The sequence below is a fragment of the Parambassis ranga genome, chromosome 22 (assembly GCF_900634625.1).
Source record: "Parambassis ranga chromosome 22, fParRan2.1, whole genome shotgun sequence".
Taxonomy (NCBI): domain Eukaryota; kingdom Metazoa; phylum Chordata; class Actinopteri; family Ambassidae; genus Parambassis; species Parambassis ranga.
The window spans coordinates 11,715,868-11,737,578 of record NC_041042.1 but is presented as its reverse complement, the minus strand read 5'-3'; the positions used below and the strand labels follow the sequence as shown (position 1 = coordinate 11,737,578).

General features: G+C 40.8%; 3 protein-coding genes across 5 annotated transcripts in view; all 3 read right to left on the bottom strand.

Moving 5' to 3' along the window:
- Positions 1-9,259, bottom strand: part of aqr (aquarius intron-binding spliceosomal factor) — a 36,140-nt gene extending 26,881 nt beyond the window's left edge. The window contains exons 1-15 of one of the 2 annotated variants that reach the window (XM_028395660.1): positions 9,160-9,259; positions 8,680-8,765; positions 8,499-8,555; positions 8,275-8,315; positions 8,156-8,191; positions 7,932-8,052; positions 7,667-7,807; positions 7,034-7,102; positions 6,767-6,867; positions 6,581-6,657; positions 5,913-5,977; positions 4,311-4,427; positions 4,110-4,223; positions 3,678-3,781; positions 828-930 (exon numbers count right to left, since the gene is read on the bottom strand). In XM_028395660.1, coding sequence (XP_028251461.1) covers positions 828-930; positions 3,678-3,781; positions 4,110-4,223; positions 4,311-4,427; positions 5,913-5,977; positions 6,581-6,657; positions 6,767-6,867; positions 7,034-7,102; positions 7,667-7,807; positions 7,932-8,052; positions 8,156-8,191; positions 8,275-8,315; positions 8,499-8,555; positions 8,680-8,763 — 1,230 coding nt within the window. In that variant the 5' untranslated portion in view covers positions 8,764-8,765; positions 9,160-9,259. Of the gene's footprint in view, positions 1-827; positions 931-3,677; positions 3,782-4,109; positions 4,224-4,310; positions 4,428-5,912; positions 5,978-6,580; positions 6,658-6,766; positions 6,868-7,033; positions 7,103-7,666; positions 7,808-7,931; positions 8,053-8,155; positions 8,192-8,274; positions 8,316-8,498; positions 8,556-8,679; positions 8,782-9,159 lie in introns of both variants that reach the window. The other variant, XM_028395661.1, reaches the window with a different exon arrangement.
- A 162-nt stretch (positions 9,260-9,421) lies between these two features.
- On the bottom strand, positions 9,422-12,941 carry LOC114428154 (zinc finger protein 729-like). Its single transcript, XM_028396516.1, has 2 exons — positions 12,813-12,941; positions 9,422-12,284 (listed from the first exon to the last, which is right to left on the bottom strand). The coding sequence occupies exon 2, from the start codon at positions 12,231-12,233 to the stop codon at positions 9,549-9,551; it is 2,685 nt and encodes an 894-aa protein (XP_028252317.1). The 5' UTR covers positions 12,234-12,284; positions 12,813-12,941; the 3' UTR covers positions 9,422-9,548.
- Positions 12,942-13,119: 178 nt separating this feature from the next.
- Positions 13,120-21,711, bottom strand: part of dph6 (diphthamine biosynthesis 6) — a 52,829-nt gene continuing 44,237 nt past the window's right edge. Inside the window, exons 14-16 of one of the 2 annotated variants that reach the window (XM_028396365.1) lie at positions 19,549-19,936; positions 16,939-16,986; positions 13,120-15,849 (exon numbers count right to left, since the gene is read on the bottom strand). In XM_028396365.1, the coding sequence (XP_028252166.1) occupies positions 15,731-15,849; positions 16,939-16,986; positions 19,549-19,936 (555 nt within the window). In that variant the 3' untranslated portion in view covers positions 13,120-15,730. The remainder of the gene's footprint in view (positions 15,850-16,938; positions 16,987-19,548; positions 19,937-21,711) is intronic. The other variant, XM_028396366.1, reaches the window with a different exon arrangement.

The window sequence follows — 21,711 nt, the reverse complement described above, 5'->3', positions numbered from 1 at the left end:
ACCTCGGGCACACACAAATGAAACCCCTGACATCGTCTACTGCAACAATCTAATCAGATAATTACAAAACAGCTCTACTCTATCCCTTCTTGGGGGTAATTATGAGTAACCGTGGGACACCATCGAAACACCCACTTTGATGATAAGGTCTACAGCACATGAGTGTGTATTGGAAAGACTAGTGGGACAAGGGTCCAGCAGATTCCTTGAGAGGGTTTAAAAAAGAACATTAGGAGAGCAAGGGAAGGGCAACCAGAGAACACAATCAAATTAGCTGAAGCTTTTCAAGAGATACTACAAAAATTGTAGAAATAAAGGGCTCTCCATAGCTCATCAGCATTGTCTTCAATTTACCCTATGTTACACAAATGCTCATATAAAGAAGTAATTGGATTAGAAGGCAAATTCAAGAGGGACGGGACAGTAAGGAGGGGATACTATACAAATTCCAAGGTCGAGAGCTTAAATTAATTACTTTAAAATATGAAGCACAAAACCTATTATGCCGTAACGCTGAGCAGCCATGTTGTAGGAAAACAGCAGTTTATAGACACCATCTTTTATATGGCCAGTTGACAAGCAACCAATACCTGATGTATTGCTTCATCAATTTAAAGGTCAGAAGCATTAAAAGTTGTTTAGAAAAGCCTGATTTAGAGAAAAAATATGGAACCTTATCATCAGATGTTACAGCAGAAAATATGCTTTTTCTAAGGTAACAAGTAAGTATTACATATTTTACTTGCAACATGTCTGGACTCCTGTAAAATAGAACTCACATACTCTCACGGACAATACTGTATAACAAAAACTTGCATTGCACTTACCAGTAACTCAAGGAGAACCTGTTTCTCTATGGTGGTGTCTTGTCCTTCAGGCAGCTCTGGTAGCAAACACAGATATGAGGCCACCTTGTGGAGCATGTTGGGACTATTAAAAAAAAATAGAACCAAGTGGTTAGCTAGAAACTGCCAATTACATGTTAAGCCAGCACTCTCATCCAACAGACAGATAATTACTGTGGAAAAAATGGGTTGATAATGAAATGAAGGACAATCTGCTCATATAACAATACTTCGTTATTCGTTATTATTTGGATTTGCTTCTGAAAAAAATAAACATATAAGACCAGGCTCTCTTTTGGGACACTACCTCACCTTTAGAGAGATTTCTCAAATACCAGCGTGTATGTGTGAAGATGCACAGTCTTCAATCTCAGGGCTTATTAGCAGTGCAGCATAAAACAATTCTTCTTTGCTTTGACACAGCACTCCTGCTTTGTCACACTGTGTGTGTGTGCTGGGTTGCACTAATGAGACAGGATTATAAAAAAATCAAAGCTCATCTCTGCCTCAGAAAGCTGAGGTGTGGCTCTCTGCATACAGACCTGTTTTAATCAGGCTGACACACCGTGACACAGGCAGGGTCTGGAGCGCCGCAAAGGACAGAGTCTTGACACATTGTGACAGGCCTGGACAGCCACACGTGGCACTGACCAACTGTAACCGCATGTGTGCATACACTCTGCTACTTGTGATGCCACGCTTGGGCAGTGGGGTGGCAATTCTGCCAATGCTGCAGTTTGGTGGCCCAGCAGATGACCTGGCATGGGTCATGTGGACATTTCTTCCCTTAGCAACAAAACAACAGCAGCAGACAACTCACTCTTGACTAATGGAGATGACTGGACCAGGTCATGACTGACAGCTGAGCCACTGGCAGGGTAAGGTACTGTAAGGATGGGGACATGACAGAAACTGGTCCACAGTAAGGTCACTCTACTGCCTGTAATGTGTCTACATCCTTGTTAAGAATTTGTATTAGTAAATAAACTTGCCACCTGGTCAGTTTCAGGTAACACTTTTTGTACACACGTCAGACATTTGATTCAGATGGACGTTTTTTCAAATAGGACCGTGGTGAGGAAATAACGCACAGAACTAATAACACTGATTTTTTTTTTTACATTTCATGTAGTAAATGTGTATAATCAAATTTTTCTCTAGGTGCTTTACAGAAACCCAGAGCCTTAACCCCTAAGCAAGCAGACAGTGGCAAGGGAAAATCTCCCTTTTAGCAGGAAGAAATCTTGAGCAAGACCCGGCTCAGAAGGAGAAATCATCCTGCTGATAGCCGGTTGGGTAAAGGAAGAGAAGAGGTAGACAGGACACAGAGGATGAAAGTCAGAGAGAGAGGAACAAACATGCAGCAAACATCACAGGGGAGAAACATGTCAGGTTGTTGTAATTGGAATGCTGAAAAACTATGTATTGTATTTATTTGTTTTTTTAGCTGATAAGTTGCTCAGCTGATATGTAGTGTAGAGAATCACGATGTTCAATTTTGCTAGCATTTCACAATGATGCATTCTCTCTGATCATGTATTCAATTCTGTTTCTGGCCTGAAATGACACTTAAAATGTTTTACATAACTGAAAGAACTGTCTGCATGTATTGTGAGAGAATGGCTGTGTGTGTAGATGTGGGCTGGCTATGCAATGATGCTGCGTTTGTGGGTTCAGGAGACTTAGCGGATAAATTCAGAGCGGCGGGTGACTGGGAGCTTAGCCTATGGGTAGCACAGCTGGAATAAACTGGCATTAGCATGAGTTGTTTGGATGAAAAGTGCCTTGTTAAATCTGATCGGCATATTTGAGTTACCCAGGAGCTGCTTTGGTGACAGTTGTGGAGCTGTGAACAATGACGTTCCTGCTATATTCAAAACCCTAATTCCGGGAAAAAGGAGCAGAGCTTCTGAAATATGTGAAATTAAGTCTTTACCTGATTCAGCTCAGCTTGACTCATAACAATCTGCCTGACTCAATGAAACTTAGAAATGAGTTTGAGCATTTATTATCCACCAAAAATATGGATATGGAAAGATGGACAGCTAGAAAACTTTTGAGTTGTTCAGCCCAGAGCAATCATGACAAATACAATCCATACTGTGCACCAAATAAGCAATCAGTCACTTGCTTAAGAGTGTGTTGCAGAGCCAAATCACACTTATAGTAAAGACCTTGGAGTAGAGGTCAGTAATATGAAAATGTAATTAAGATATCAAATGCCAAGGAAGGTTAGACCATAAAGTTATAACAAATTAGCAATGAGTCAATGTCTTTCCCCTCCCATTTAAACGTGTACATGTTTAAACACACATGCACAGACCAGTTAGAATGAGGGTGCTTTTTGACTCTTTTGCAAGCTAATATGATCTGACAAACACAGCTGTTCAAAGAGTTTATTCTCAAGCCACTGCAAATCGATTAAATTAATGAGGCGTGCCTCTCTCTCTCTCTGGCTGGTACCAGCTGCTTGTTCGAGGGTTCACTAGCTGCCATTTAGCAGTGAAGACAGAAAGCGTGCTGCTGCTATATCACAAAGCAGAATCCTGATAACTATGCATGCAGTATGTGCCTGTACTTTAACTGATACCACGCAAACATAGTATCTGGCACCTGCTGGCAGCAAGCTGGGGGCTTTGGAGATAGCGAAACACTTCCAAGTAAATATAAAGAACATTTACACATCAGACCTCTTACTTTGGACAACACACTGCTCCTATCAAGTTCAGCAGTAATGACTTAATTAATCAATCATAGGAACTCTCCCAGTGCAACTTCCCTTATGTCCCTTATGTGCAGCTTGTTTGTTTCATGGATCTTTCCATTACTTACCTGAGATTTCCAAAGTGTTTTGTCAGTGATTCTCGAGTGTCCACTCCTGCTACGTTGGACAAAGCAAAGTCATGCAACTCTGGGAAATGAGAGAAGGCTGCCCTCTGCAAGACAGAAAACAAAACACAAAGTACTGACTGCGGTCCAAAAACACATCATCACTGCAAATAAATATGACTCATTATCATATCAGATTGTGATGATTGACAAAAATATGAATATAAAAAAGAACAAGTTTAGAATTTTGCAATACATAAAGATGAAAAATCCCTACATTTTTTAAATCACAACTATAAAAATTACATGTGATACTGTAGTTTATGTTCGTGCAAAATTATACTACAGAGGTAGTGGCACAGTAATCACAATACGAAGGTAGCTAAAATATGCCTCAAAGTGCCTGTCCCTCTTTTTGTATAATATTTACCGTACCTGCAGTGACGTAATTTTGTCATAGTGCAAAGTGGTCATCTCTTTCTGTGTCAGGGCATTTCCTGTCTGGTCATTGATCTCAAAACCAGTGTAGAACTTCAACATGTCCAGCAACTACAAAGATAAGACAGTAATACAGGTCACTTGAAGGACACTTATCACCACTTTGAGTAAGAATGCACATTTGCTTGTGTGTTGTACCTGGCAGAAGAGGTGTCCCTCCTTCTCTCTTTTGTAGAGACTGGACAGGTTACAGAGGACCACCAAATGAGAGTCATCCAGCACTGTGTTGAACCATCGCCTGGTAGGCAGCAGTGCCTAGACACACAGGATGCAGTGTTGTACTGAGTAGTATCTCAACAAGTACCAAAATAGCAGGAAAGTATCTCTTATTCATCTAAAAAAAGACTTGGGTATCGTATGAAATGACACTCAGGGGTCGAGGAAATCAATTGACTCAACAATAACCACATTTCCAAGAATCTGGATCATGATTATCCATACAACTTATTGATCAATTCTCCTTTTCGAGAGGTTGTTTTGAAACATATGCCAAAGAAGCAAAAATAAGGCAAACTGATGGTAAGATATGATGACAACAGGGCAAAAACTTCTGCTACTTCTATAGTCATCGTTTATTTGCTTGTCGTTTGTAGCACAGGAACATGACTTGAAGGCAGGAGCAAAGCAAAGCTGTCAAAATGAGATAGCAAAGCTGCTTTTATAGGAATATAACAAGCAGACTCTAAACATGTTGATGAACAGCTCGGTGAGATAGTGACTGGTAAATCTTACTATAAAAGGCCCAATAAAGGTCTGTGAGACAATATAAATGCAAAACACAAACAAAATGAAATATCTATTATTTCATTCATTGAAAACTGCTCTTCAAAGGCAGCAGGTGCAGCCAGTGATACCTAAACACCGGGAGAACAGATACCTTTATATCCAACAACCATCTTTGATCCCCACACATTCATGACAACCAGCATAAAGCAGGGATGATACCAGGGATCTTTTCCCCCTTGCATTAATTTTCAGGCCATCATCAGAGAGAGGAAGTATGGATTTCAGGCAACTGTGGCTTTGTAAAAGGATAGTGCTGAAGGACAGGAGATGTCTCTGGAGACAGTCAGCTGGCCGGCCACTAGCCACTGCCAGGAAAGGCAAGGCCAGCCTGTCAGCAGACAACCAGATGAAATCTATTGACCCTCCTCACTAGTAACAGGAGATCTGCCCATGCAGCAGGAGCAACTATCTTGTGTAACATTGTGTCTTCACGGCATCCTCATTGATACGGTTGTCTCTGTAAAACAATGTTCTATTGTCCTTGCTTTTTTACTTTCTTTTTCCCTTCATGTCTAAACGTTGTCTCATCAAATAACCACATGAACAGAAAAAATACTGCACATTATAATTAGCACGTCAAAAGCCAGACTCTGACCAAAGACTACTGTTTCAAATAGTGCATAGCTCTGCAGACAGCAGTGACAGATGAAAATTGAGTGGAGCTGGGGCCGGACATTTATCCACTGTCTGTTGGCCTGAGTTAGCTATAAACGTGAAGGACAGAAGAATAAAGAGGTCTGCAGAAACTGATGTCTAGACTGCTGCCTTCATTGGGATGATTAAGCAAATATCACCCCAATGAAGGCAAATATACTGTAGACATACACTCATGGTGTGCTCGATTACAGTGGAAATGAGTGCATCATGTCAGGGTAAATTAAAAAAAAAAAGTTGAATGGGAAACAATTATAATATTTAATCGATACAGCCATTTAATATGAGGGTCTCTCTTACCTCCAAATCAATCATAAGTTCAATGAATCTCTCGCAGTAATGCACTTTGTCCATGCATGCAGGCCCTGTAGAACATGAGAGGGAGCATTATGAATATTAACAAGAATGTGTTAACAAGAAAATGACAGAGAATGGTAGATGTAGTGCTGCAAGAGAATATGTATCATTTTAACCAAAGGTATGAGGACAGCAAACGCATGTGGACAACACCAAGGCGTCATGCTGAGTGTGTGAGCTTCACTATGAGAAATTGCATGGCCAGCACAGCAGTGTGTTGGGACCTCAGTCCTCATTAAGCATGCTTGTGTATGTTGGTAAGTGTGTATGCACTTAAAGTTGAGGCATACAGCAAACATTAGAGTGATGCAGATCCTGCTGGGCTTTAGATTGTAATCCAATCTGTCAGGTTTGAATTCTATCTAAACACACAAATGCACACATTCTGTTTTTAGCATTCAGGTGGGGGGCCTGTGTGTCGGCCTGCATTACAACATAGTAGTCAGTGCCGGTGGCTGTATGGCAGCTGGAGTGCATGCTCCTTCGGCAGCTGCACGACTCAGACAGAAAGGAGCAGTGACGAAAAGGGAAATGCTGTGTTTCATATGATGAAATATCTATTATATCTAGACTGCTCCTTTTAATGCAGAGGAACACCTTTTCTGACTTACCTGATGATGGAATTGACATGAGAACTCCAATAAACTTTTTAATCAGAGATGAGAGGAAGGTCCTCTCTTTGGTTGCCCTGAGGAAAACACAAAAAAAGAAAATCAGATAGAGCCTTGAAACTCAGCAAAAAAGCACAATTTGTTGTATAGATGTTATGAACATGCAGGAAAAGAACATTTTATTACTGCTCAGCTGCATCAGCATCCATCTTATCAAATTTCTTCTTGATTAGATTCCAGAACTTCTGCAGCTTGGGAACTTTCTTTAGCTCGTGCTGTAGTCTAGACTACAAAAATGAGAGAAAAAAAAAATCAGTAAAAAGGCAGTTTAACAAGACTCAGTAGCACAGCAAGAAGCTGATACTTTCCTATAATATTATCAAACAGTGACACTACTTGTTGTGCCAATATCCAACACAAAAACTTAATTAGGGTAATAGTTTGACATCTTACTGGTGTGAGGCACATCCACATAGGCAGAGAAATGAGCTGCTGCACCTGCTCTCTGATCAAATCAACCTCCTGGGAGGGAAGCACAAGGGAGGAGAGAGAGGGGGAGAGTGAGTGGGAGTTGTCAAAATGCACTGTGCATGACAGATTTTTATTGCACTTCAGCCCCTAATAAAAGTATGCAACTAAAATATTTAGAGGCCTTTATGGGATACAATCAAAGGGCAGCAGGCTATCACAGCAGATTTTGAAGTGAGACATCTGCAGTGCTTCCCTGTGGTTTAACACAGTTACAGAAGATACAGAGGGAGCTAGCCTTGCTTGCACTGACTTGTCTACTACTGCCACCTAGTGGGTAATACAAATAACTACACTGAATTTAATTTCTATCTGGCAAAATATGGTAGCATGCTGCGTAAAGACTAGTTCTAAACCCAACTTTAGAATCTACTATTATTATTGAAATGGCAAAGCTCTCTTTGCGAGGAGGATGCCATATAAATATTGTTATTAAAAATAAAAATTAAATTTTGAATTAAAAATAGTATAATAAAAGTATTAGCCTAAAACAGACATGCTTTTATCCTGCTCATAACAGAATACATAAGGAAAACTGTAAATATGTGTGGTACACACCAGACTGTTGTAGCAGTGGTCCAGGAACACCAGGAGCACAGTTTGTTCTCTCAGAGTAAGGCCAGCCTCCTCGCCTGCCAACGCAGCTTCCATCACACATTTGAAGAAGAACGGGAAATGTCTAGGCCCCTTCTTGAACACCTGGCAAACATCATGCAATAAAATCTGATTAATTGCTGTACAGTATAGCAGCCTATGCAGTCTTGATACAACTTGTAATGACAATTAGACTAAATGTAAATTAGCAAAAGGGATTCTTTTTTACCTCCCAAGCTGGGACATTCTCTCTGAACTTCTCATTCACAATGCAACAAATGGACATGAGAAAGGCATTGCTGGACACTTCAGGAGTGTAGTTCACCCATAGGTAGTTTTCGAGGTATTGGCTAAAACATAAGAAATTAACAAATCAATCTGTCCCCAAGTGGCACTGCCATTTGTGTTATTTGTGTGTCTGTTTGAAACAGTAAACAAAAGGAAGCATCTCACCTGAATTCAAGCAGCATAATTTTTCTGATGGCAAATCTGAACAAACACAACAAAGCAAAATATAAGTAAAATCAGTTCAGAAGGGAAGTTAAAGTAAAGGCTGCTGCATATTCACTTACTTGGTCTTGAGTATCTCTTTGTCATATATATCTTCCATCACCTATATGGAACACATAAAGGCACACGTTAAGGATCTCTTTCTTACAAAATGTGGGATGCCATTTAAAACTAAGCAATTAACACATACATGGGGAATGTACAGGAACTACACTTTCATGCAATATAAGAGTTTGCCATACAAAGATTTAATGTACTAAAACCATTGAGGTGTACTGTATCTCACCTTTGGGTCAAAGGGCAGTTTATCTTTTACATGAGGAGCCCAATACTTGTTAGCCAGCTAAAAAGATGGAAGAAAAAAACAATTTAATCAGCATAGCACAGCTAAGGAACCATTTATACTCAGTAAAAACACTCTCAATGTACTTGAACACATGTGGAGTCTGTACAAATGCTGTCAGTACCTGCGTGACATATTCTGCGTTGATCTGAGACACAGACGGTGCTGCAGCCTTTTTAGCAGGCGTTTCTTTCTCCGTGGTGGCCATCTCTAGAAAACACAATGACTGTGAAAATAAAAATGAAGCGTATACAACTATATTACAAGCTGTAGCGCTTATTCACCAATGCTAACAACAATTTCTGACTTCAGAAATATGGGGTAGTTGTACTAATTTTCGAGCACTTTACAGAAAGTTGGCAAGATCAGTGTGGACCATATTGATCACTGGAGATATCTGCGATTATATTGACTCCATTACGAATACATTACAAAGTCGAATCGCGTATGATTCGTAACATTTTTAAACCTTCGCTTCATCGAAGAGGCAAAAGCTAGGCTAATTATTAGCAATAAGATATAACCGACGTAAAAATTAATTTTATATATATTATTTCAATACTATGGCATTGCTTTACGTAAACATAATACCAAGTAAACTCACCAACTTCTATCTTTATTTCAGCATGAATGTGTCTTCTATTGAAAGGGCTGGTTACGCATGTATACAACCAAAACGCGCTGAATGCGATTGACTTCCTGAATGGGTACGGCCGTAAAAAATGTCCCCTTGTTACAACAGCATGTCTTTAGTTCCGGCCAAACTTTTGACAACAACAACAGCAGTGCATTTTACACGTACATAACGAACATTTAACATCTATACATGATCAAAAATGATCACAAAACACCGACAACCACTGAGATATAAGTGAAGTTTCCCCTTTATTTATCAAATATAACAGGTGGTGATTACAGCTTCAGAAAGGACTTCTACCTTTTATTGTATGCATTTACAATGTTACAAGTGTACACATACAATGTCATACTATGTCACTTTAATTTAGAATGAGTTGCTTGATGTTTTCTGGCATGTACAGACTGTGTGAAAGTTTTGCCACATATGTCACACTTAAATGGCCTCTCACCTGTGTGAGTGATATAATGCCTTTGAAGTTTCGATGGATGCGCAAAAAATTTGTAGCAAATGTTACAATAATTCCGTGGGCATGGTTCTGTCAATTCAGCTGGGCAAATATGTTGCTCAAGATGGTATTCACTTTCAAAGCACACTGTGCACTTGTCACATTCAAACATAGTTATTGGTTCACACCAGTAGTTATCTGGATGCACTGAATTATCAACCACAGAACATAGCACATCACTATCTGACATAGTTGTGACATATTGAGGTTGACATGGCATGTTTACATGCGATTTATCTTCCCGCTGGTGAGACAAAGGCAAAGCCTCCATGTTTTCATACTTCACAAGCTTTTTTTCCTCAAAGGCAAGTTCTGAGGACAATGAAAATGAAGCGCTGCAACTATCATCATTTATCTGACTTTCTTCCGTTTTTTTCTCTGATTCATTGATTTTCTCCTCTTTAAAGACGGCTTCTGCTGCTTCTTCTGCCAGCTTTTCAGTGTCTATAGCTCCTGATCCAGCAGCACCAGTATACTGTATCTCTTGTGGTTTCCTTGCATTTGCATTCAAATGTGTACAATTATTTAGTTTTTCAACACACTTATCCTTGAATTTGTTGGTATTTATCTTTTCAGTACGAATATTGTCTGAGACCTTGTTACCCTGGCTGCATCTCTGCCTGTGATCGTTTAGATGGCTCTCCTGTGGGAAGGTGCTGTTGCACAAAGTGCATTTGTACGGCCAGATCTCTGAGTGGGTGACACAGTGCCTTGAGAGTTGGTCTGCAGAGGAAAAGTTCTCAGAACATACTGGGCACGAGTGTATACTGTTTTTTGTAATGGTTACAATATTTGTGGAGTTAGTGTTTAAGAGACTTTTTACTTCAGTGAGGGATATTTTATGGCTGCTGCTGACCATTTGAAGACTTGAAAGAGACACAGACTTTTTCTGTAGTGGGATTTTAACAGTGACTTTAGGGTAAAGCTGTTGCTGACTCTCCTCTTTCAGTTCTGTGGGGCTCTTCTGTTCGTTGGGTGGCTTAGATGAGTTTCTGTTACAGTGGTTGCTTGCATGGGTTTTCAGATGTGAAGCTTGTCTGAACGCTTTTCCACACAGATGACAATGAAATGGTTTTATGCCTGTGTGTACCATTTCATGTCTTTGTAATTTAGAGACACTAGGAAAACACTTCAGACACCGCAAGCACTTGTGTGTTAAGCTCCTTGAATTTAGCACAGATTTAGCAGTTGATGTTTTTTTCACAGTCACTCTGGAGACCTTTCTGAGGTTAATGTCATGTGGCTGTGAGGTATTCGGCAACAGCTGGTTCTCTGTTTGTTTGTTGTCGATAGTATGTAGACTTTTCATAGTATTTGTGTGATCCATGTGTTTCTCTGAGACTACATCTTGTTTTTTTACTACAGTCCCCTGGATTGAAGCACCTGCTGCTATCCTTGTATTTAGTCCATCCATTCTAGAAGGTGGCCGGTTGATATACAGTGATCGCTGTTTATGATATTTAGACCAAACATGTGTGTGACAATGGATCCTCAAGTGAGATTTCTGACGAAATGACTTTCCACATTTCTCACAAAGAAAGGGCTTTTGTCCACTATGAATCATCATGTGCCTCTGAAGCTTTGATGGAGATGGGAAATATTTTGAACATGTAGGGCACTGACGTACAGCGTTGGCTTTCCGCTGCATTCTGGTGGTACGGTCGGCTTTCCCCTGTTGTTCTGCTGATGTATCTTGAGGATGAGAGCCATTGTTATCACTGCAAGATTCACTCCTATCTGGTTCAACAATGATGTTCTGGGCAACAGACTCAGCGTTACTGGGTTCTGATAAATGTTCAGTGTTGGACATTCTCACACTATTGTTTTGCACAGGGTTAGAACTTCCTCCATTTTTGTTAGTGTGATTTTTGTGATGCTGTACGAAATTAATTTCCAAATGAAATAGTCCGCTGCATTTTCCACATTGGAATGATTTCAAAGCTTTGTCTGTCATGTTTTGCAGCCCTTTTTCATTTAACCTAAAACACACACTTGAATGTTCAACAACTGTATCCGAGTTCATCACATCCTGCCCTGCACTGATCCTTATTTTGCACTGTAGCTCCAGTTCCGTTGAGTTATTGACAGACATGTGATGGATGGTTTGTTTCTGAAGAAATGACTGAAGCTGCAAATCTGAAGTTTGTGTCCCTTTTGAGATTCTGTTTTGAATGACTTGATTCCCCAACTCAGATGAAGGTTGAACAATTTTGCCAGTTGCAGGTTCCCTTTCCCACTGAGAGGACACAGAGGATAGCACACCAGATGGCATTACGTTGCAGCTGGAGCTAACTCCTGCAGTGGGTTTCTCACAGTTTGTTTCCTGGAGTTTAGATGAAACACCATCCTTTAAACAGCCTCTTTGGAGCCTTGACCGGTGGACTTTCAGCAAGTGTAATCTTAAAGTAGCACTCCGCGTGAAGGCATTTCCACAGTGTTGACAGTTGAAGAGCTTCGGACCAGCATGGGGGACACAGTGTTGTTCTTTGGATGGAGATGAACAAGATTTTGGACACACAGGGCACCGATGCATCTTATAATCAGCACCTCCTTAGTCTTCCAGCTTGTGAATTCTTTAGAACACCTAGAGCAAAACATGACATAAAAATTAAATCAATTATCAGTAAACGAGTTATTAAAAACGTGACTACTAGCAAACAATATCGAAACAAATGTATACTGTATGTTTAAAAATAGATAAAATGTTATCAAACCACAATACAAACATATTGTTCATAAGCTGTTAGTACGCTAAAAACAGAGGCAATGGATTCCAGCAGGTAACTGCATGGGGGCCCATGCCATGTTGACAAACAAACTATACTTTAGCAGTGGCAATATGTAAAGTTAGCCAAAGACAAGACAACCAAGACAACTTTTGTCGGTGTAAGATTATTTGTAACATTGCGGTGATGGACACGGGTTGGATGTGCACAGTGTATTTTTTTATTTCACCGAGGAGCTCTGACTAAAAATGCCTTTATTTAGCACACGTAATTCGGTTGTTTTTCTTTACACCAATGGAAGATTGATTAAACGCGTTAAGAGTCGAAATTGCAACAAACTATTGAACATACGCGTTGCCGATGAATACGTAAATAAAAGTACTTACTAATACGTTTTATATTCAGTTATTCACTAATTTTACGATGATATACTGTCTCTGGATGAGAGGCGTGTTAGCTTTCTTGCTAACAAAGCCACAACCTCTTACGTCAGGGTAGCGAGGCGCCAGTACGTCCTATCAAAGTGAACGGTCAGAAACAAAGATTTTTAGTTTAGTTCCGCTCGGCGGCAGACCTTCAAATTTGAGAACATCGCACAGCATAACTACTACTTCCGTGTATTTCAGTAGCATATGCACCCTAATTATATTATACACCCACCAAATGCATGTTTCTATAAAAGTCTAATAAAAATCAGCTTTTAACAAGTTTTTTTATTAGTTGGTCAGAAATCTACAAAAAACATCAACAACAAATACAAACAAATAAAGCTTAGCTATACAAAACAAACACAAAAAACAAACAAAAAAACTACAGAGTAGTCAATATAGGGTAAAACATATACTGTAGCCTACTTGTTTTTCATCTGATTTCTGTGGTCCTCATGGGGTCAAACATATGTTATATTTTCTGCCAGAAACCATGTATGTTTGTACAAGCTGGCTCATTTTTAACACCCATGGACACAAACAAGTAGGGTGAACTGAAAGCTCAAATGTATTTAAATTGCATTGTTTGTATTGACCCCAAGAGGGCAGCAGACACCACTCAATAGCATGTGTGGCATCTCCAGTCGAGCAGATACAGAAAGTTTCATTAAGTCGCTGCTGTGACCATAAAGACATGCTTTCACAATACATCAGGGGAGGAAAACAATACATTATGAAACAAAGAGGATTCAAACAGGAAAACAAACAAAACCACAGTCAGTGAGGCAAGCAGACCACAATGTCAGGCAGCATCCATGTGGCGAGACCGCTCCTGAGCTGGGCACCCCTACTGTAGCCCACTGCTTTGGGGAAAGAGAGTCACACACATCAGCAGGGTTTGCCTGGAGGAAAAAAACACAGTTAAAGTCCATGTGCAAGGCCACAATGACAAGGGCTGCAGGCTGGTACACTGCGCACAAAGGACAATATTCACCACAACAGCCAGTTTGTTTGTGGAGTGGTTGCAGGTCAGCTTGGTAGAAAATGTACATTTGACAAAACACATGAGAAAAACAAATGTCACCCTGTCTTTATTCATTTTGTGAGGAGGCATAGTGGTAAGGACACAGAAATGTGTCTGCCATGGGCCGTCACATTGGTTATGATGAGGTTGTGATGATATACTTGTGGCTTTGGCTGTGTCTGCATGAAAACATACCAGCTGAAAGACAGGATGTTATGTTTCACGTGTGATCGACAAGTGGTTGCCGTGCAATGAAATCGAGTTGCTCCTCGGTGTTTACCAAAAAGCTAAGTCTTCTTTTTAAATGTTTTGTTCCATGTAAATTTCTTGTTCTCTTGTTGCTGCTGTTCCACTACCAAAAACAGACAGATGGAGTCACACTGACTCAACAAAGACACAGGTTTGATGTATCTTTTTTCTTTTTCATTGCTTGGCATGAAGAAACCTGACACAGGAAATACATCATGTTTGACTGTCTGTGAATGCTCTTATTTATTGACTATAACCGCCAGATTGGTTTATGTTAACCCTCAAATAATTATATTTTTCAAAAACATGTTCATATAATCAACAATTTGTGGGTAAATTTTATGAGTGTACCATAAAAACATGTCATCAAAAACAATCTTCAGTGTGATCACTCAAAATCTCCCCCACTATTGGTGCACTTTAAAGCAGGTGAACATTACCACACACTATATATTTTTGGGGCATTAGTTTGCTCGCTCTCATAAATAATTGCTTGTTTGTGTTTTTCAACCCCCCAATAAAAAAAATCTTCAGGCTCTATTGGCTGCCTCTATTGTTCAATTTTTGATAACAACAATCAAAACAGCATTGTGGTGGGTGAAGATCAATAGCTGCACTCCACTCCACTGCCATCACAAGTGCGATGAAGAGAATAGCCGGAGTGAAGATGCATTCCAACTGAGATCATCAATATGGTTCATGATCTTTGAGAAAAGAAATGTTCCAGGAGCAATGGTTAATAGTGTTATTTTCTTCCCACATCGTCACACTGTGTCCAATGACGGCCTTTCCAACACACACACACACACACATGTTCACAGAGAACACACTTGCCCTGCAGCTGTGTGGTAGCGTCCGTCTCCTATTAACCAGGCTGCCTTAGAATCAATAGAAAACATAAAGAGGCTTAATCTTTTCAGGTGCTTGTTGCTGATTGCCTATTACACAATAATAACACACCTTGAATCCCGTGGAGCATGAAAGAGACAGAAACCCACTCACCTCATCCTAACACATTACACACAGCCACAAACCAGTCACAGTAAATCTATAGGTTTACAACTGAACAGATGGTGTCAGTGGTGGTGCTAGGGCCTTTATGAGGGGTGTTAGCTAGCGTGCTAAGAGAGATTCCACCAGAAACAGTGGGATATCAGGGGATACAGTTTATCACCTTGTGAAATGAGACACTGCTGGTGTCTCCTTTTTGTAGACTATGGTCTCCAGTCTTCTGGTATGTAGCTTTACATTGTAGAAGTTCCACAATACTTGTCTCTGAGGTAGAGTAACAGCTGCTGCAGTCCACAACGTCAGTGGAGGACGAAGTGGATTAGTAGCCTGTTTTAGGGTATCAAGTGGAATAAACACATCCTCAGAACCACACGCCATCAAAAGCCATTTGCAGACACACTGAGCATTGCTTTTCAACAATCAACTGTAAAAAACAGTAAACATCAATGAGTAGTTATGCAGTTATTTTTTTTTACATTCACTGATGTAAGTCATGAGGGTTTGGGCTGTCAAAGTGGTTCCTCCAGAAATGCCCCACTAAATCCCAGTGCTGTGGATGGCTGGAGTCTGGTTGCTGACTCTGGCTGTGTTTCTATAAACTGAGCCAGCAGGACAGGTGAAGGATCTGGGAGTCAGGCATGTCCAGGACTGGAACCAGTGCCACGGACGGGCTGGACTCTGTCAAAGAGCTTCTCAAACGTGTTTCAAGTTCTGAAAGATAGTGGTGGGGGGTGAGATAAGGGAGGGCACAAGGAGAGAGAGGTGTTAGTTTCATGACAACTTTTGCTAGAGTTGTACACTAGGTTCTCATTTAGCTCTCCTGCTGGGGATGCCCAGGACAGAGGGTGCACTTAACCCCTTGACTCGGAAACACAGGGCCATTTACAAATTATCGGCATTCTTAAATACTTGGCAGATTGCAACCCCCCACTGCCACCCTATTCATGTCCCTGCAGCGCAGACATATGGTCAACAAGGAAAGCTTGTGTTGTGTTGAACCATGTACAACCACACATACACATAAGTAAGTGGAGAGGTTCTCAATTTGCCCTTTTGGACAACTGAGCAGCTTGTTGGGAGGGATCTAGAGATATGGATCCACTGCTCCTGTTGAGTGTAGGGATATTAGGAAGCTGTGTTGGGATAGATACTCAGCTAGCAAGACATGTTGTTAGTGAATGCGTGTGGCCAAACAGTGAACATGTGAGAATTCATTGAGCGTCTCGGGGCTTGGTCTTGATGACAGCCTGTCTATTTAGCAGCAGCCAGCTGGGATGCCTCTCTGTCCCTCTTCTGCTCTTTGCACTAATTGCTCACAAGTGGTCTCATAGCTGACTGTCCCATCTTATTTCTCCAGATTTAACAGCATGTTGGATGGGTGTGGTCACTTACACCTGGTTACACATCTGCGAAAGTGAGCTGCGTACTGTTAGTGCAACTACCACTCTTACAAATGTAAATCTAGTCACAATGATATCTGTCTAATATAATATGTCAAATAAAATTCCTCACCAGTTTTTTTTTTAAATCTCAGAGGACACAAACTAATGCTCTTTTTACAGCTATACTACTGCCTGACAACACCAAGAACTTGTAGAAAGAGAAATCAGGACATAGAGGTTATAAGAGTAGTTCAGTACTCTTTAATAAGCCACATTCTTTCATGCGGAACAGACGCAGCATGCCAAAGAGCCCCCACACACTAATTAGCTAATATGCACTACAGCTTAAAATGCCCCCAATGAACAGAGGCTTTTTTGAGGGCTTTCTAAATATGTGTTATCAGAGCATGTGGCCCACCCTGGGAAGCAGGATCCTCTGGCGATGACTGGCCGACAACTGAACGATCTAAAAAGATCACAAACGGGGATGGTTTTTATTAAGAGAGGAAACACACCCTTCATCAGACCTTGTGTTCTAAGCCTGTTTTATGTCAGGATGTTTTAATCTTTGTACCGACAGACAGAAAATAATTGCACTCTCTGTTGGAGAGTCTCTTTAAGTGCACATACATATGCCTGTTTATGCATAAATGAGAAATGAGGGGGTGTGAAGGTGACAAAATGATAAAATGACATGTTTTTTTTGTCTTTTCAAAAGAATAGTGAGCAAAACTAAACTGCTTTTATCCAGCCTCTAATGCTTTTGCAAAATCCACACAAAATCCCATGAGCACTTGGTCTCCCTGGTCTCTCAACCCCCCTTTGGGCTACATGGGGAGGCTTATTGAGAGGCCCAGTGGACAGAGGCTGTAAGATTCAAAAAAGCAATCGCATTAACATTAGATGGGACTAAACCATCTACCCAAGAGGACCAGCTATTATTCTGCTTCACAGCAAACACACAGGGAGATAAAAGACTGCGTTAAAACTCAAAACCAAACCATTACTAATGCCCCAAACACCCCTTTTATGCTAAATATTACCAGCCATTTTTGTTTGAACTGATTAATACATAAATATATAGAGAAGGAGGGGTGATGGTGAAAGCTGTGGCAGAAAGGAAAGAAATGGGGGTTTTCTGTGTGGAATGGATGATGCCTGCTGGGTTTATGGGGCTTTTAAACAGTGGTCAAAGCCCAGAGCCAGTGGTTTTTAGTTGTGCTAGACTGACTTCCAAACTGGTCAAATTAACCGGTAAACGAGGTGGTAATTAAGTGTTGGCTCATGAAAATTGTTAATTTAGTCCAAGGAGTATAAACAGAGAGGCTAAAGGGACTGGGTATGTGCATGGAGCCGTTATGATAAGGAAAATGAAATATTTGCTGCTCCTAATTTATTATTTGCAAAAAAAAAATCACATGACTTTTTTATTTGGAGAAAAAAACTGTTGAAATTTCATTGTGATACTGTACCTCCCTAAAAGTTGAATTCACTGTGAGCTGAGGCGGCCTATCTTCAAGAAAACCTTTCTATCGTAAGTAACAGGTTCAGACAAGATGTTTAAAGGATTCATTTGAACCATATGTCACGTCTATCAACTGTGAATCCTAACACAAGAAAACGAAGGAGGGGGGGTGTGCAGTCACATTTTGCTCCAGTGTTGTCTTGTCTGTCAGTTGTGAGGCTGTGACTGCTAGCGCCAGAGGTGTTACTTTTCCTCCTTTGACTTTTTGGATTCATCACCCAATGAGCATAAGCTGTGACCCATAAAAACGCCTATGGGTAGGCTTCCAGAGTTTGGCTGCGCATGAAGGTAACATAGTCCAACCCAATGATGAGTCAGTAAATGGTTTTAGGGAAGCTATGTGTCCATAATCAAAGTAACATGTCAAGGGTAAAGATTGAGGGGGATTTTTGCTCTAGTTAAACAATGACCCAATAACACAGTTTAGGGTTTCTAATAATTTTTCACTTCTGCTGTGGATGGAAAAAGAAACGACAAATGACAAGCATCAAATATCATAAAACATTGTTCAGTAAGTAGCTAACAAAGTAAACTGCACTGTTTCTCCACCAGGCATATTACGACATATTGTAAAGAGAACAACCTTTTTTTTCCTCATTCATCATTGGTAACCAGAGCTTCACACCCTCAAAATGATGAGTTATGTCAAAGCTAAAAATGACAGGTAAGACGGCTGGTTTGGCAGAGCTTCAAAAATGTTAATTGACTGCTTCGGCGATGACTTGACAACTGAGCCCGTGTGATCGATGTGCACATCGGCCTTTTCCCTCAGAGAGAACATCTCTCAGGATAAAACAAATACCGCTCCGCATTTGTCTTGACGAGAACCTAGAATCCTGGGAGTGGGGAGATGGTGGCGTATAAAAGTGTAATGATGACAAAAGACTCTGCCAGCTGCTTGAGTTACTGTACACAGTGCAGACACAACAAATGACTCACAATAATTAAACACAGGAAGAAGTGGAGATCCTCAAGAGAGACCACTTCCTTGAATACTTTATGTCAACTTAACCAACGTCGACTCAAACTTTCTTTGAAAACAGAGCGCAGAGAGATACAGGCTGTCACTGTGTTTTCATTAATACAATGAGCTCACAGCTGTGGGACTTCCGCACAGAAAAACCACTGGTTACATTCAAATCCTTGCCAAGAGTTCACAAAATGATGGTTTAGATCATAGCATAGTATTCTGTGTAGTTATAACACATGCATCTGTGACAACAAACCCGTGCTGACTTACCAGTAGTGATGCACCTTCTGTTAAACCTGGTTTGACAGAGCTGAAAGGGATTACTGAATAGAAAAAGTAAACAACCCACCCAACAAAGAAAAGCCACATTGCTGGTATAGTCAGATAGGTAGGGTTGCTTGGCTTTTAAAAACAAGTGACTGTTATGTCTCTCAGATTATTTAAGTGCTGAATTGTATTGTTATTTACAATTATTGTCTTACAGGGGGGGTATATATTTGATCATTTTAAACCTTGTGGGTGGTGATACATACCTTTAACAATCTGCTGTGCCAGTGAGTGGCTGCATTTGTAGAACACCCTAGCGCACAGTGGCACCAGCCCGGCATCCAGTTCCTTGACGGCTTTCTTGAACGCCACACAAACTTCTTCTGTTACACTGTTTTCATCGGTGACCTCTGCGTTCTCACCAGGCACAGCCAGGGAAAGCGAAAGCGAGGCACTCTGGCCGTCTGAGGCTGACACAGTGTGGCACTCTATGGATCCGCACGACACCTTTGTGGTCATGCGACAGGAAGTCCTTTTGGTCGGATTGTCCTGAACTGCAGTTACATGAAGCTCAACAGCTGCATCCTTGGGTAAGGCAGGTACCACAACGACCAATAATGGCAGGAGCGTGATCTCAGATTCCCAGAACAAGCCCTGTAATGAAGACAGATGGTATTCAAATGAATTCGGTAGCAAATTACATATGGTGTTGTGCCACACAGTGCAATCAAATGTATGGCCCTCCTGCTGAGAAACACACTGTGATTTCTGAACACAAACACCACCCCTCAACACTATAGTAAAGCACATGATAGAAAGGCTACCACACAGCTCTAAGATAGGCTTTTTACTTGACAGACTGACAGACTATCAATTAATGTGAGATTGTGAGGTGACCCTTGGTAATGATAGTGTACAAACAATTCTAAAAGAATCTATAGCGCCTGCAGTCGCCATAAATAAAATGCTCAAATGCATTCACTTTTTGCTGAATTTGCTAACATGACAGGTCCTATCTAAGATGACTTCTCACCTTTCTAAGAAGATCAATCACAACATGTTACGACAGTTTCACAAACACATTTAGTGGAAAACTGCCTCAATTCTATCCACAGAGCCAAAATATGTCTATTTTTTTTTCTCTACTCTGGTCCGAGGGCCATTAGCAGTAACAAAATGTCTTGGAGCATTGCTACAATGTGGCCCTCTAATAATACTTGGCTGTGGCTTCATCTGCTAATGGGAGAGAAATGAGTGTTTTATACAACCGTCATTTCAGTCAGAGTCGATAGGGCAAACACACTTAACCCCCTTTTCAATTTGCTGGATCAATTTTCATCCACTTACACCCCACTTTGTAAGTGCAGAATAATAACGGGTTACTTACATTTTATTTTGATATTCACTCACCAAAAAAAGAAAAAGAAATCATTGACAAGAGAAGATGGCAGCCTCTTTGTCCCTGCAGCAGACGGACTTGTCATGACCCATTCCGCCAGATTTACTGAAGCTGCACTTACCTTCAGATCAAACTTTAGCAAATGCTTAATTGTGTATCAACAGCTAACCTACTGCCTTTAAGAGTGAAAAAAGCAGGTGTCCTCAAGGAGACTGTGTGAAGCTGTTAGGTTAAGATCTCTTTGCTTGATTTTGAAGAGACCTTGCTTGTAGTGATCAACAATAACAATCACAGGAGCAGAACAATAGCCATGTCAGCATAGACCTCTTAGCATGTCAGACAAAGTGACAGCACACATACGTGTCCTATGCTTTGATAAATGTTATATTAGCACTTCTGGCACAGGCTAGGTATTCTCCTAGAGGGAAGAGCCTCTGCACTTGTCAATATTGATTGAACATAGAACAGAGACTGGGAACTGGGGAGAGGAGTGACAGAATAGGGGGTCTTGCTCAGCCAGGCTTAAAGGCCACCCTGCAGGCCTTGGGTGCTGAGGTATTTTACCAGACCAACCGTCTGCGAGGAGATCAGGACTGTGCTCCAGCTCCAGGCAGGACTTTATTGTCACGGCACAGTTGCTGACTTTTTGTCTGAGCTGTCGGACGAGGTTACATCAGTGTCTATGTGTTTTTTAATAATGTATCCACCGCTGTGTTACATGCGGTGGGAAGTTTGTTCAGCAGTTCTTTGGAACTAAATGTGCTAAAGGTGCAATATTGTATATATTTCTGTATGCGCACTTGATCTCTGGTCACAACTCTATAACTGTGTACTTTCCTGGCAGAGTAGTGAGAGGGGGAACACTTTTATTCCCACCTGACCAGAGATCATTAATTAAATGAATCCGATAAAATATAAACTTTGATATATGGTCAAGCTGAGTGCTAGAGTGGCAAGTTGGGAGGGCTGGCAGGTGGCAGAGCGTGTATATAGAGGGCTATGTTCCACTCTACACCAGCCACTTAACAAA

Bases quoted from the DNA above. Each gene is read 5' to 3' on its own strand.
- LOC114428154 (XM_028396516.1), bottom strand. From the start codon at position 12,233: ATGCATCGGTGCCCTGTGTGTCCAAAATCTTGTTCATCTCCATCCAAA.